At 45.7% G+C, this 15,341-nt stretch overlaps 1 protein-coding gene across 2 annotated transcripts; it reads left to right on the top strand.

The window, feature by feature from the left end:
- Positions 1 to 6,628: 6,628 nt before the first annotated feature.
- LOC118081011 (E3 ubiquitin-protein ligase TRIM11-like) lies at positions 6,629 to 15,134 on the top strand. Of its 2 annotated transcripts, none has more exons than XM_060270810.1 (3): positions 6,629 to 6,906; positions 9,873 to 10,076; positions 12,588 to 15,134. In XM_060270810.1, the coding sequence occupies exons 2-3, from the start codon at positions 10,001 to 10,003 to the stop codon at positions 13,205 to 13,207; spliced, it is 696 nt and encodes a 231-aa protein (XP_060126793.1). In that variant the 5' UTR covers positions 6,629 to 6,906; positions 9,873 to 10,000; the 3' UTR covers positions 13,208 to 15,134. The 2 variants fall into 2 exon arrangements, with proteins under 2 accessions (XP_060126793.1, XP_060126794.1); XM_060270811.1 differs by having other exon boundaries at positions 6,629 to 6,942.
- The last annotated feature ends 207 nt before the right edge of the window (positions 15,135 to 15,341 follow it).

Below are 15,341 nucleotides of genomic sequence, written 5' to 3'. Positions count from 1 at the left end.
GTTGGACACGTTCCAGCTTGTCAGTATCCTCCTTGAACTGTGGTGCCCAGAACTGGACACAGTACTCCAGGTGAGGTCTGACCAGAGCAGAATACAGTGGTACTATTACTTCCCTTGATCTAGATCAGGCATCCCCAAACTTTGGCCCTCCAGATGTTTTGGACTACAATTCCCATCTTCCCTGACCACTGGTCCTGTTAGCTAGGGATCATGGGAGTTGTAGGCCAAAACATCTTCTTCTTCTTTTACAATCTATTTTTATTAATTTTCCAATTAAAACACAACTATATCACATCCGTTATTCCAAATTATACAAATCCATATCAATTAAACCGAATATTATACCAAATCATATACAATTTTGGAGTTCCCATGCTTCAAAAATTGGGGTTTTCTCGCAACTGCTTACTGCCGTCTTTATTCTAAAGTCCAAATAGTCACTCATAATCCATGTTAATCCCGATCTTCCCCTGCAATCACTAAAATATTTTCTTCTTTCATCCATTCATCCGATTTTTCCACCGCTGCTGAAATAAGCATCAAACGAGATTTCCCATATATTCATTCTCCTGTGTGAGTTTTAATCAGTCCGGCCTCCCCCTAAATCCCCATAAATCCTCTTTGTCTGGAGTGCTTTCTTCTTGCGTAGGTCTTTCAACACAAAACAGCGCCATCTTAAAAAGCTCAGATCACTTTCGTTTTCTTCTCGACGTTTTTTTTGCAGACGATCATAGTAAAATTTATAGCTTTCCGGGCATAGGCACAGCTGTCACATGATGTAGAGACTCTTAACAGATTTATAGCTCTCCTTGCCCTATAGCTGAACTTAACTTCAGATCGCTGTTCAAATTCCAAGTGCGTCACACCTCATAAATCCAAACGCTTCCAGCCGCACTCCGATTGTCCAGTTGGAGGGGGGGGGCCTCTCTTCAACAGTTTTACAGCTTCTGACCATATCATATCGATAGTTTTATAGAGTCCAACTCACACAGTTAAGTTCCATTTCTCATTTGTTCCAAACAAACAGGACATCACGTCCGGGAAGGTATAAAATAACTCGTAGAGTGTATGAAAGAATAAAGAAGACTCACTTCCCTTCTCGTGGCGTCCCAATCAATCTTTCTTGCCGATGATATACTCCCTCACTCCTCACGCTCAGCAGCGAAAATTCCTTGGCAATAAACAGAGCTTCTGCCCTTCCTTTTTGAAGCACGTCCATGAATTTAAGCCCAATTATCTTCTTTAATCATGGAGATCCCGCTACGCAGGTAGGCGTCCGGGGAGCTCCGCTCCTCCATAAGTGCTTTCAGCCCTGGCCCCCCCACCCCTTGAACAGTCGGGGTGGGTTTAGGGGCATCTGCGGGCCTGCGGCCCCTCTCCGTAACCCCCGGAGAGGTGGGGAGGTTGCCATTTACTCCCCTAGCAACCGCCAAATTCCTTATGAAGGTCGGAAAGATGGAAAAAGGGTCAGCCATTCCTGCGACCGGAACCGGAACTCGTAGGCCAAAACATCTAGAGGGCCGCAGTTTGGGGATGTCTGAGCTAAATGCTATACTCCTATTGATGCAGCCCAGAATTGCATTGGCTTTTTTAGCTGCTGCATCACACTGTTGACTCATGTCAAGTTTGTGGTCTACCAAGACTCCTAGATCCTTTTCACATGTACTGCTCTCAAGCCAGGTGTCTCCCATCCTGTATTTGTGCCTTTCACTTTTTTTGCCCAAGTATAGTACCTTACATTTCTCCTTGTTAAAATTCCTCTTGTTTGCTTTGGCCCAGTTGTCTAATCTGTTAAGGCACGGGTGTCAAACTCAAGGCCCGGGGGCCAAATCCGGCCCGCCAGGCCTCGTCATGTGGCCCACCGAGCGCCCCAGCCAGCGGGACCCAGCAGCGGGACCTTGCTGCTAAAGCACCGCGCCGACAAACAGCTGGGGCCTGGGGGAGGTAGAAAGGCGGCCGGTGGAGCGCCCCGAGCCACAGCAGGAGAAGGAGGAGGCAGCTTGCCGGGTCAGCCCCCAGCAGCGCCGCACGAAGAGTCCCGAGCCTCTGCGACGCAGCAGTGCCCTGTAGCACTTTGAATCCTCCTCCTCCTGCCACGGCTCGGCGCCTGGAAACGGCTGCTGCTGCTGAATCACAGACAAAGCACCCAGCAGCGCCGCGTGGAGGAGGAGGAGGATTCAAAGTGCTACAGAGCACTGCTGCGTCCCAGCGGCTCGGCACTCTCCGTACGGTGCTGCCGGGCACCGACCCAACAAGCCTCCTCCTCCTCCTCTTGCCTCACCTCCTCCTCCTCCTGCCGCGGCTCAGCCTCATGAACGTGAGCTCAGCAGCGGCTCAGCCTCATGAACGTGCAACTCTGAGGCTTTACGCACGTCTGCTAAAACGGACACCCGCTGCCTCACGCTGCACGGGAAATGCTTTTTGCCCCTGGGTCCCTTCGCGCTCTTTTCTGGCGCTGAATCAAGGCGGCGACCCCCCCTTCCCTTTCTTTCTTCCTCTCTCTCGTTCTTATTCTTTCTTTCCCTCTCCTTCCTTCTTTATCTCTGTCTTCTCTCCGTCTTTCTTTTTCTTTCCTTCTTTATTCCCTTCCTTCTTTCCTACTCTTCTTTCTCTCCCCTCTTTCCTTCCTCTCTCCCTCCTGCTCCCTCTTTTCTTTCTTTCTTCCTTCCTTCCTTCCTTCCGTCCTTCCCATCTTTCTTCCTCTCCCTCATTCTTATTCTTTCTTTCCCTCTCTACTTCCTTCCTTTCTTCTTTCTCCCTTTCCGTCTTCTCTCCCTCTTTTTTTTCTTTCCTACTCTCCCCTCTTTCCTTCCTCTCTCCCCCCTGCTCCTTCTTTTCTTTCTTTCTTCCTTCCTTCCGTCATTCACATCTTTCTTCCTCTCTCTCATTCTTATTCTTTCTTTCCCTCTCTACTTCCTTCCTTCTTTCTCCCTTTCCGTCTTTTCTCCCTTTCTTTTTCTTTCCTTCTTTATTCCCTTCCTTATTTCCTACTCTTCTTTCTCTCCCCTCTTTCCTTCCTTCCTCTCTCCCTCCCACTCCCTCTTTTCTTCCTTCCTTCCTCCCTCCCTCCCTCCCCTCCCTCTTCCTCTCCTCAGAAACATAGGGTGCTGCTTTATACTTCTGGCCCTTAAACCCTGGAACCAGGAGAGCAGCTCCAGTGAGTCAACCTCAGCCAGTCCCTTTGGTGAAGGGTGGTGGCTCACTGGCAGAACATCTGTCCTGCATGCAGAAAGACCCCAGCATCTCCAGGTACTAGTAGCTCTGCAAAGGTCCTGCATGAAACCCTAGTGAGCCTCCACCACCCAGTGCAGTTACAAAAAATCATTTTTCAATAAATTGTACAATAATTGTACATTTGAATATCTACTTGCCATTATTCTGACTATGTTTCTGCTTTCAGAGCTAGTTATTACTTACATTATTACAAAAAAACAGTAATAATTGAATGCAGTGACAATAATTTATGATAATAAAGAGTGGACACATAGTCCTACAGATACAACCGGCCCTTTGAGGGTGACCAAACTGCTGATGCGGCCCCCGATGAATTTGAGTTTGACACCCCTGACTGTTAAGGTCATTTTGAAGTGTGATCCTGTCCTCTGGGGTATTAGCCACCCCTCCCAATTTGGTGTCGTCTGCAAACTTGCTCAGGATGCCCTCAAGCCCATCATCCAAGTCATTGATAAAGATGTTGAATAAGACTGGGCCCAAGACAGAACCCTGTGGCACCCCACTAGTCACTACTCTCCAGGATGAGGAGGAGCCATTGATGAGCACCCTTTGGGTTCGGTCAGTCAGCTTCAGAGATCTTTGACAGACCACTTCATAAAAAATACATTTATTTACAAAATTTCTACATCACCTTTCTGTGATTCTATGAGAGTTGATAGGGAAGGGGTTGTACCATTGCAGTGTGGATTGGGGCTGGTCCTGGGATCACTAAGGTGATTTGAGGGTATGGATGGGGAGGGGGAGAGGTTTGATTCATTTTGCATCTCAAGCTGAGCCTACCTAATTCACACTTTCTGAAACAGCACAAGAACTGAAACTCAGCCATCCTTTGAAACCCGCGCTTCTCCAGACTTTGCAATGCAGCTGTCCATTTGTGTGTGCAAAAGTGCATGCACTGATGTAAAGTGTGCATACAAATGCGTATAATGGGTGGGGGAAACACACATAGGTGTTACGTTAGGCAAAATTGCTTTGCAAAAATGTATATATTTGGAGAAAGGGACATTAAAATGCTAATTAACTTTCACGGGTCCTTTAACAATAAAAGCACCAGAAACAAATGTGGAGGACAGAGCTTGAGATTGGGAAAAGGAGAAACAGAAACAGAAATTGAGACATTTGCCCATCTGTACTTGATGGACCTTTGTTCCCGGGTTTTAAACATGCAGCTGGAAAGTCCCAAGTTTACTCTTGAGATTGGAAATGCCATGCTGAAGGCCATAAAATCGTTAGTTGGCCTTACGATAAATCATATAAACCTGGAAGTGGCAACAAGAGAAGTGCCCTCGAAAGATGGGCTGCATCCCCTCTAGATGAGCCCCCCCCCACATTATACATTTAAAACAGCATCCTACCCCTCTAAACAGTCATGGCTTCCCCCTCATAAAATCCTGGGAACAAGTTCGTTTAGGTTTCTGAGAATTGTTAGGAGAGACGCCCCTGTTCCCCTCACAGAGCTTCACACAGCTTCCTGTGGGAATGAGAGCTCTGTGCGGATGTCCTAGAAATTCTCAGCACCTTTATAATAAACTACAGTTCTTTTACGGGATTCTTTTGAGGGGCTATATGGGACGCGGGTGGCGCTGTGGGTTAAACCACAGAGCCTAGGGCTTGCCGATCAGAAGGTGGGTGGTTTGAATCCCCGTGACGGGGTGAGCTCCCGTTGCTCGGTCCCAGCTCCTGCCAACCTAGCAGTTCGAAAGCACGTCAAAGTGCAAGTAGATAAATAGGTACCGCTCCGGCGGGAAGGTAAACTGTTTCTGTGCGCTGCTCTGGTTCGCCAGAAAGCGGCTTAGTCGTGCTGGCCACATAACCCGGAAGCTGTACGCCGGCTCCCTCGGCCAGTAAAGCGAGCTGAGCTCCGCAACCCCAGAGTCGTCCGCGACTAGACCTAATGGTCAGGGGTCCCTTTACCTTTACCTTTGAGGGGCTAGCCATGACTGTTCTAAAGTCTATACTGCTTTGAGTCTATAGTGCAGAATGTGGCCTTTGTTCCCATGCAGATCAATGGGCCTGAAGTCTTGACACATGATGTCCCATTGATTTCAGTGGGAACAGACTGCAGTTGGGCCGATCGGGGGATTTTTTCCTCGGGTGGCAGAAGCTGGAGCCTCTGCCCCCAAGCCCCCCCTGGAAAAGGGTACCTCACTGGCTGGCTTCAAAGAGCGGAGCTGAACTGCTTCTTGCCGGCTTTCCTCACTGACTTTGTGGGCTCCTGTGGTTGGCCTGGAGGACCCTCGCAGGCCCTTCCAACGCTACAGTTCCTTTTTTTAAGATTCTTTATTACAAAACAATTTACATAGAACGTAAACAAAATGGAAAACAACATAAACAGACCCTAGACACTGGCTAACAACACCTCATTTGACATTACATACCCTTTAATTTCCGATTCACCTCATTGTGCTATTTATACCTTACTAGTCTATACGCAGCAGTTCGAAAGCAAAATAAAAGTGCAGGTAGATAAATAGGGACCACTCTAGCGGGAAGGTAAACGGCGTTTCCGTGTGCTGCTCTGGTTCGCCAGAAGCAGCTTTGTCATGCTGGCCACATGACCCAGAAGCTGTCTGCAGACAAACGCCGGCTCCCTCGGCATATAGAGCGAGATGAGCGCCCCAACCCCAGAGTCGGACACGACTGGACCTGATGGTCAGGGGCCCCTTTACCTTTTAGTCTATACACACTTCATTTTTAAAAATTCTTTTCAGTTAATTATCAGGGACAAAATTTACTTTATAATTTCCTTAAACTTCAAGATTCAATCCAAATCTGTCAGGAGATTTGTGTTATTACTAAATGATTTACTAAATTTCTGGTCAGAATTTCCTCTTATTCTCCCAATCATCCTTGCAAGTTTTGAATATTCTATCTTCTTTGCTTGCCAATCAGTTTTTGTGGGGATTACATCACCTTTCCAATTTTTTGCTATTAAAATCTTCACCGCTGTGGTTGTGTACATAAAGAGGTTTCTGTGGGGTTTTTTTGTATATCAATGGACATAATGCCTAACAAAAAGGCTTCAGGGGTTTTTTTTAACGATGATTTAAAGATCTTTTTGAGTTCATTGTATATTCTATCTCAAAATTATCCAATCTTCACACAGTCCCACCCCATGTGCATAAAGGTACCAGCCCCTTTTTGGCATCTCCAGCAAACGTCGGAGCTTTTCTTGTACAACCTGGCCTGTTTGGCCGGGGTCAGATACCATCGGTACAGCATTTTCATTACGTTTTCTCTCAAATTATAACATGTCTTCTCTCCATGCTACAGTTCCATGAGGAAGCTTCTCTGCCCCCCCCCCCCCGGCGGCCACCCCTCTCACATCTTTCTCTGAGGCCTCACTTTTTCCCCTGATAACTTAGCTCATAAATTCGGGCTTGTTTGAGCACTTTGTCCGCTTACGTAAATCCAACTTGCTTGTAGGAGAGGCAAAACCGATAAGCAAAGGTTTCATTTTGCAATGTTTGGCGTTGCCAAAGAAAAGTCCGACTCAAAAAGTCCCCTGAGTAACCAATGAGGATTGCATTGGAGTAGCATCAAGGGCAGGCTATAAAACCACCTGAGGAGGGAGGTGACAAGAAGCATTGGTGTAAAGTCTCTGCCTGGAAGCTGCTGTCAACTTCAGAGACACCGAAACTTGAAGACTGGCGAGGTCCGATTAGCCAGCAGGTCTGTTCATTCCACTGTTTCATGTCCTATTGTGTGGTAAGTGTGGTCTGAGTTTCCCCCAGGAACCTTATCTTGCGGCTTTGCTTAATATCCTGAGTCTGCCTCGGCCTTCGCAAGTTCCCTTGCATGTGTGTGCGATAACTGCAAACGTGCATTTTGCAGCACTGCCTCCGGTTGTCTTGAGTTATCCTCCACCTCAAAGCAAAAAGGTTTCACAGACAGAGGACTTCTGGGGTCTGGGATCAAGGTAAGGAGGAAGGAGCAAGATGCAAAGCTGTTCGTTTGTTTGTTGTGTGCTTACCTGCTTACACTTTGCACCTTCAAAAAGTTCCTGGTTTTTTTTTTTATAAAAAACAACAACAATCCAAAATCATTTAATTTTAAAAATAATTTATATACCTCCTTAAATATCACAGTTTTAAGCAACATACAAAACACAGATACAGTAATAAGAAATAGCACCATATAAACAGAAAACCTCAAGAAAATTAAAACTTTGCAGAATAGAAAAGCAGACAGTGGAATTTAGAACATTTATAAATTCCCATTAATGTATTATATTTGCTGACACTGGGTTTTTGTTTTTTTAAAAGCATTTTTGAGATACATGCTGGGAAGCAGTAGTTTTTATAGTATTTTGTCGTTGCCCCCCCCCAAATACCCCCAGTGATTCTCAGACTTCCTCCTTACTCCCATAGACTACTTGAAAATTGCTGGTGGTCTTAGCAGACCACTGGATTATTTTAATTATTTTGCCTGTTGTAGTTACTGTATTGTAATTCACATTGTGCTAGGTTTTTAATTGTATTTTTACAGCTTCTTTCATTTCTTACATTGCATTTTACTTCGTCACCATTTGCATTCTGTAGAATTAAAAAAAACTGTAAAACAATAAAAATGCAAGGCAAGAAATACAAGTAGCAATCGAATGTGCAGTTAATGTGGAGATGCCATGGACCACCCAAATGAAGTTCACAGACCACAGTTTGGGAAGCCCTGTGCTAACGTATTAGGAGTAGAGGAGCAGCTATTAAGAAAGAAGATTCCACCTAAACATTAGGAAGAACTTCCTGACAGTAAGAGCTGTTCGACAGTGGAATTTGCTGCCAAGAAGTGTGGTGGAGTCTCCTTCTTTGGAGGTCTTTAAGCAGAGGCTTGACAGGCATATGTCAAGAATGCTTTGATGGTGTTTCCTGCTTGGCAGGGGGTTGGACTGGGATGGCCCTTGTGGTCTCTTCCAACTCTATGATTCTATGATTCGAATGGCAGTTCTTTGGGGGGATGGGGGGGGGAGAGGGGCAAAATCAAGTTCTGTTTGCATTTTCCCCTCACTAAAGTAATTTATACGGCCACAGAACAGTCCCTTCCCTTTTAAGACCACCTAGTCCAGGGTTTCTTAAAATTACTTTGCGGCACCACAATCTGGAGGGACAATGGTTACCTACTCTAGTTTAAAGCTCATCCTATTATGGAATCTGTTGCCAGCACTCTGCTTGCAATACTCAGCCAGTATGTTTGTAGCATTAAGCTCTGTTCTGGAAGCGCCCATATTGTTTCACTTTAACTTTCAGTTCAGTCAAAGGAATGCTGTTGTAGGCGTAGCTGCTGCAAACTGGTTTCGGTTATCGCTTCTGAGCACATCTGAAGTTAGCCACAGACTAAAGGAACCTATCAACACATCTGGTTGGCGAAGCTACCCCATGTTGTCTCCCTAACCCAGAGGTAGGCAATCTAAGGCCCGGGGGCCGGATGTGGCCCAATTGCCTTCGCAATCCGGCCTGCGGGTGGTCCAGGAATCAGCGTGTTTTTACATGAGTAGAATGTGTCCTTTTATTTAAAATGCATCTCTGGGTTATTTGTGGGGCATAGGAATTCATTCAGTGGTACCTCTACTTATGAATAACTCTACTTACTAATGTTTCTACTTACGAACGGAGCTCCGTCCGCCATCTTGGATGCGGTTTAGATAGGATGTTTTCTACTTACGAATTTTTAGATAGGGTTGCTTCAACTTACGATTTTTTTTAGACTTACGAATGTGCGTTCGGAACGCATTAAGTTCGTAAGTAGGGGTACCACTGTATTTATTTATTTTCAAAATCTAGTCCGGCCCACCACATGGTCTGAGGGACGGTGGACCGGCCAACGGCTAGAAAAGGTTGCTCACCCCTGCCCTAACCTGTGGAATCTGGCACCCAAAGACACCCCACCACAGTGCCTTTCGGGTCGCAGCGTGCAGAGCAGCTCAGCAACCGACGCCGACAAATGGGCATCTGCAACAAAATGTTGCAGTGCAGCCACAACACCACTTCATAGAAGTGCTTCTATTCAGGGGTAACAACTGCTAGCCTTTGACAGGAGTCCGATACTGCTTTGCGGGCTCACGAAGGAACGGGGGAGCTCACACGACACGGCTGCGGTATACGACATTGCGTTAAGTCGCAGAACAACCACCGCAGCTTAAAAACTAGTAGGCATGACCCACATGCTGAAACAGCAATAGAATAATGCAAAGGAACTCTCACTATCCCCTACAAATGCACAAAAATGGGAGAAGAGTTTTAACCATAAAACAGGGTTTGAGAAAGTTGTTGTTCTCCTCCTCCTCCTCCTCCTCCTCCTCCTCCTCCTCCTCCTCCTCCTCCTCCTCCTCCTCCTCCTCCTCCTCCCATCAGGCCTAGCCAGCATGGCCAATGGTCAGGGATGATAGGAAATGGAGCCCCAGAACATCTGAAGGGCTCCCAGCATTTTTGTAAAGGGATCGTGCCTTCCCTCAGGGCTGGGGAGGCAGAGAAAGAGGAGGTGGAGGTCTCTGTTGGCTTCAGGTTAAATAACAACAACAACAACAACAATTTATTATTTGTACTCCGCCCATCCGGCTGGGTTTCCCCAGCCACTCTAGGCAGCTTCCAACAAAAATTAAAATACATTAAAATGTCACACATTAAAAATGTTTTGCCTTGCAGGAGTCATGCCAAACCATAGTCGGGGGAAGGACTGACCTCTGAGCAAACGTTTTATTCTGACCGAAGTCACCCCTCTGCGCCGCTGAAGCCACCCATTTTTGCATCGTTGTGCCGGCAACACCAAACCCATGGCAAGGTTGTGCCTGCATGAAAAGTTCAAGGAGAACACGCCTCTACGAATCCTTTCACAACCACGGAAGAAAGGTAGATCTCCGCGACTGAAACATAAGGGAGCTTTTGGCTCTTTAAATGCATGAGGTTGAGGTCAAGTAAGGGGCCTTTGTGTTAAATCGCACCTGCTCCCCATGAAAAACATCATTGCAATATAATCCTATGTCAAAACAAGAATTTCTTAACCTAGGTTGCACCTTGCTATATGTTAAACACCTAGGTAAATCTAATAATCGGCTGCCAATTCAGTTCTCGGTGAATTTAAGGCGCTCTTGCTGGTGGTGTTTAAAGCTCTAAATGACTTAGGCCCCAAATATCTGAGAGGTTGCCTGCTTCCCTGCAAGACCCTCTTGGGCAGGCATCCCCAAACTCGGCTCTCCAGATGTTTTGGGACTACAATTCCCATCATCCCTGACCACTGGCCCTATTAGCTAGGGATGATGGGAGTTGTAGTCCCATAACATCTGGAGGGCCAAGTTTGGGGGTGCCTGTTCTTGGGTGTTAGGATCAGAAGAGGGAGTATTTCCACTGCCCACAGATGTTCAAGGAGGGGGCATTTTCTGTGGCAGCCTCAAACATTGGTGCCAAAGTGAAGGGGCCAGGTATGTATCCACAAATTTTGGTGTCAGGGCCATGCATGCTGCATGGCACCCACGGCCCCAGGCACCCACAGTTGTGGGGCCAAGCTGGCACTCCTGGCCTCAAAGTTGTGGGGTTTCCTCCCCACAGAGGTGAGTGCCTGGCCCCTTCAGAGAGGTTACCCTGGCCTTTGACACCTATTTAAATTGTTCCAACCCGCCCTGGGACCTGCCGGTAAAGGGCAGGGAATGAATTTTATGTGACAACATTAAATATCTGCAGCGTTTTCTTCCACACAAATGGGCCACATTCCATGCCACAGTATAAACGGTGTGGGTGAAAAGATGTTCAACATGGCTTGGAGAACAAGCAGCAGCTAGGCCTCAATCTAGAATTTGTTCCCCCTCGAACCCTGAGCCAGCAGCCTCCTCAGCCAACGTCCATCAAGGATACTGTAAAAAGGTAAAGGTAAAGGGACCCCTGACCATTAGGTCCAGTCGTGACCGACTCTGGGGTTGCGCGCTCATCTCTTCTGTTTAAATATCAACGCCAAAGTAAAATTTGGAATGGGAGGGCTCAAGTTATGTGAAAGGAGACAGGGACCGTTTGATTCAGGGGGTGAGTGCCCAAGGCTCAAAATCAGGTTGCAATGCATTTTTTATTCTTCTTATTCTTTATTTATGTTAATGCCATCAGTGTGCACATGAAACTTTGCACAGAATGGTTCCTCGGTGCTAAGGACCATCATTCCTCCCTTCCCATTTGCAACCAGCCCAGAGGGGCTTATGGGCCCCGGCAGTCGTCTTCCTGCTCCTGCTCCGTCTCGATGTCGTTGCCTCGAGCTGGGTGTGCCGGGCAGTTCCTCTGGCTCCCCCTGCTGCTGGCCTCCCTCCCTTCCTCTCCGATGAGCATCAGCCGCTGCCAGATTCCCTCCCCGCCGGACTTCTGGCCCTGCGCTCCATTCAAAGGGCTATGCTTATTATGGCTGGGCATTGCCAGAGGAGGATGGGGGGTTTGGATGCTGAAGCAGGTGAGTTTTATGCCCCTCCCTGGAGTCAGCTGACATTGAGGTGGGCGAGGACTTAACAAGAAACAAGAAAATTCAGAGTTATCCATATATAACACAGGTGGACCCGGAAGCTGTCTGCGGACAAACGCTGGCTCCCTCGGCCTATAGAGCAAGATGAGCGCTGCAATCCCAGAGGCGGACACGACTGGACCTGATTTTTTTCCAGTTCATTATATATCACTGATCATAATCTTTCCCCGCCCATCTGACTGGGTTGCCCCTCTGAGCAGCTTCCAGCATATACTAAAACATTAAACATTAAAATCTTCCCTCAGGTTGAGAAGGCTACTTTTTAGTTGTTTATTATTACTTATAACTTATTATTATTATTAGACTTTATATACTGCCCTATACCCACAGGTCTCAGGGTGGTTCTTGGATAAAATCGGAATATAAATCCACAAAATACATAATCAAAATAAAAACAACTACCCAATAACCACCACCCCCAAACAGATTTTAAAAGGGCATAGGATGTCCATCAAACCAACCAAAGGCCTGCTTAAAGAGGTATGTTTTTGCCTGGCGCCAGGCAGCCATTTAAATTTCATTACATTCAAATCCCATATTTTTGTAAGCTTGAGGTGGCTTATGTTGTTCACATTTAATACTGTATACTGTGTGTAGTCTATACAGTGTTAGTTTTATGATGTTAGCCGCCTTGAGCCCGGCTCCTGCCGGGGAGGGCGGGGTACAAATAAATTATTATTATTATTATTATTATTATTATTATTATTATTATTAATCCCCAGAACACCTCTGTGAGGTAGGTTAGCCTTGCCTCCTGACCAGAAGCCAGTGGAAAGAGAGTTTTGTGAGTCCCTCTCTGGTCATGTTTATGCTTCTACGGGCACCATCCAACCATCCTTCTTTATTATTTTTTCTATTCTCTGCAGTGAACGTGACTCTGGATCCCAGCACAGCTCATGCCAACCTCATCCTCTCCCAGGACCTGAAGAGAGTAAGATGGGGATGCAGGACACAGGACCTGCCTGACAACCCTTCGCGGTTCGACTGGGAGCCCTTTGTGCTGGGCCAAGAGAGACTCGCTTCGGGAAGACACTGGTGGGAGGTGGAAGTGGAAGAGGCGACGCCACAGGCCCTGCGGGCTTCGCAAGAACCGTCCGTCAGGAGGAAAGGAGAGTCACGTCCACGTGAAAGGCAATGGGAGGTCTGGGCCGTGGGAGCTGCCAGAGAGTCCGTCGTGAGGAAAGGAAAGGTCAATTTCAATCCCAACGGGGGAATCTGGGCTCTGGGCAAGGCCCTGCCAGACTCACTGAGGACTCCATTGTCTCCTTATCGGCTCACGGCGTTTACATCCTCCGAGAGGACCCTCTTGAGCTTGAGATACGAGCCCAGGAAGATCCGGGTGTACCTGGACTATGAAGGCGGTCGCGTGGATTTCTTTGACGCCAATACAGATGACTTGATATTCAATTTCCCTACAGCCTCATTCTCCGGGGAGAGGATCTGTCCCTTTTTCGGGGTGTATTGGGGAGTCAGACTGAGCTGCTGAAACATCAAATTCCCCAGCTCAACCCAATGGCCCAGTGGCAAATTAAGTTTTAAAATAAAATAAAATAAAATACTTTTTATTATTTTCTCAAATACAAACACAAGATTACAACATACAGAAAGGAAAAATAATCATCTATTAGACAATTCTTCTGTTTCACTTCCATTACTATTTACTATATACATTCTAATGTTCTGCCGAATGTGACTTCCTCCTTTCTCCACTTTTGGTTTTCTACGCTATCGTCTTATACCTTGCGCTTTCTTCATCCTAGTCTCTGTTATTCTGTTATTCTCTTAGTTATATTTACCATTTTTGTAACCACAGACCTCTGTTACTCCTGTTGTAGGTTTTATGTCAATCCTGTTAAGTGTTTTTATTGTTTTACAGTAATCCTTTAAATATTCCACAAATTTACTCCAATCTTTTTGGAACTTCTGGTCTTTTTGCTCCCTTATCCTTCCAGTCATTTTAGCTAACTCTGAGTATTCCATCATTTGGACCCTCCACTCTTCAACTGTTGGAATATCTGTTGTTTTCCATCTTTGAGCCATTCTAGCAGCTGTGGTGGCATACATGAATAGTCTTTGGTCTTCCTTTTTAATTTCGTTGCCCATTGATCCTAACAAAAAGATTTCTGGTTTCTTGGGAAATGTATATTTTAACTTTTTTAAAAAACACATTGTATATTAGCTCCCAGAATGTTTTCACTTTTTCACATAACCACCACATGTGATATATTTCTCCATCCTTTTGGTTACATTTCCAACACTTTTTGTCTTTCTTTTTGTAAATTTCTGCCAATTTGACTGGTGTCAGGTACCAGCGGTACATCATTTTCATGACTTTTTCTTTTAATACCGTACACGCTGTAAACTTTATATGTTGATTCCAGAGCTTTAGCCACAAATCATAGTCTATATCAGGCACCCCCAAACAGCAGCCCTCCAGATATTTTGGTCTACAACTCCCATGATCCCTAGCTAACAGGATCAGTGGTTGGGGAAGATGGGAATTGTAGTCCAAAACATCTGGTGGGCCGAAGTCTAGGGATGCCTGGTCTATATTATAACCAAAGTCAATTGCCCACTTAATCATAACCTCCTTAGTCTCTTCATCCTTGGTGTTCCACTCTAATATAAAGTTATACATTCTTGACAATTTGTTTTTCCCCTCTACCAGTTCAATTTGAAATTCAGATTCAGTATTTTCAAATCCGTTATTTCTTTTATCTTCATTAAACAGATCATTTATTTGGTGGAAAATTCTGAACTGCGAGTGCTCTTTGTGACCAGCCGCACGTGAGGTATAAAAGGGAAATGGATTTTTGACCCCTGCAGATGTCAACAGCAAGACAGCTTTCCTCCATCACTCCTCTTCCTTGCTTTGCTTAAGACCTAAGTTCTGGTGGACTCAAAAACCTTTTTTGATTTTGCTGTCTGGTTTTATATGTTGCTGTAAAGCACGCTGACAATTTTTTATGATACAACAGCATATAAATATATAAATAGCTAAATAAATAAAAGCTTGCTCACTAGTTTGAGACATTTGGGTTGGCCATAATAATGTTAAACTTAGATGGCTGTAAGGAGACAGTTACCATATTATGGTGAAGGAAAGATCAGAACTCATTTATTTCAAGTACAGTCGTACCTTGGTTTTCGAACACTTAGTTCTCAGACATTTTGGCTCCTGAATGCCACAAACCCAGAAGTGAGTGTTCTGGTTTTCAAACTGTTATGTCCTAAGCTTGGATCTTAGAACAATAGGCAAGTAGGATCCTAGAATGCAACAACTGATGGGCTTGCAGGAGAAGACCAATCAGGCTCCAGGAGGGAAGCAGAATCAGCCAATCAGATGGGACTCATGTATATAAAAGCCTGAGGTTTGGGGGGGCATTTCATTCACAGTTTTACAAGCTGCAATAAAGAGCATGAAGTCACTACAGGACTCCGAGTATATTTCACAAACGTTCTTTTGGAAGCTGAACGTCCAACGGGGCTTCCGATTATATAATAATAATAATAATAATAATTTATTATTTATACCCCGCCCATCTGGCCGGGTTCCCCCAGCCACTCTGGGCGGCTTCCAAAAAAAACAGAAATTCTAAAATACAGAAATCCATCAAACA

The sequence above is a fragment of the Zootoca vivipara genome, chromosome 2 (genome assembly GCF_963506605.1).
Source record: "Zootoca vivipara chromosome 2, rZooViv1.1, whole genome shotgun sequence".
NCBI classification, from domain to species: Eukaryota; Metazoa; Chordata; class Lepidosauria; order Squamata; family Lacertidae; genus Zootoca; species Zootoca vivipara.
Note: the sequence above shows the minus strand (reverse complement) of the source record. Positions and strands in the feature narration are given on the sequence as shown.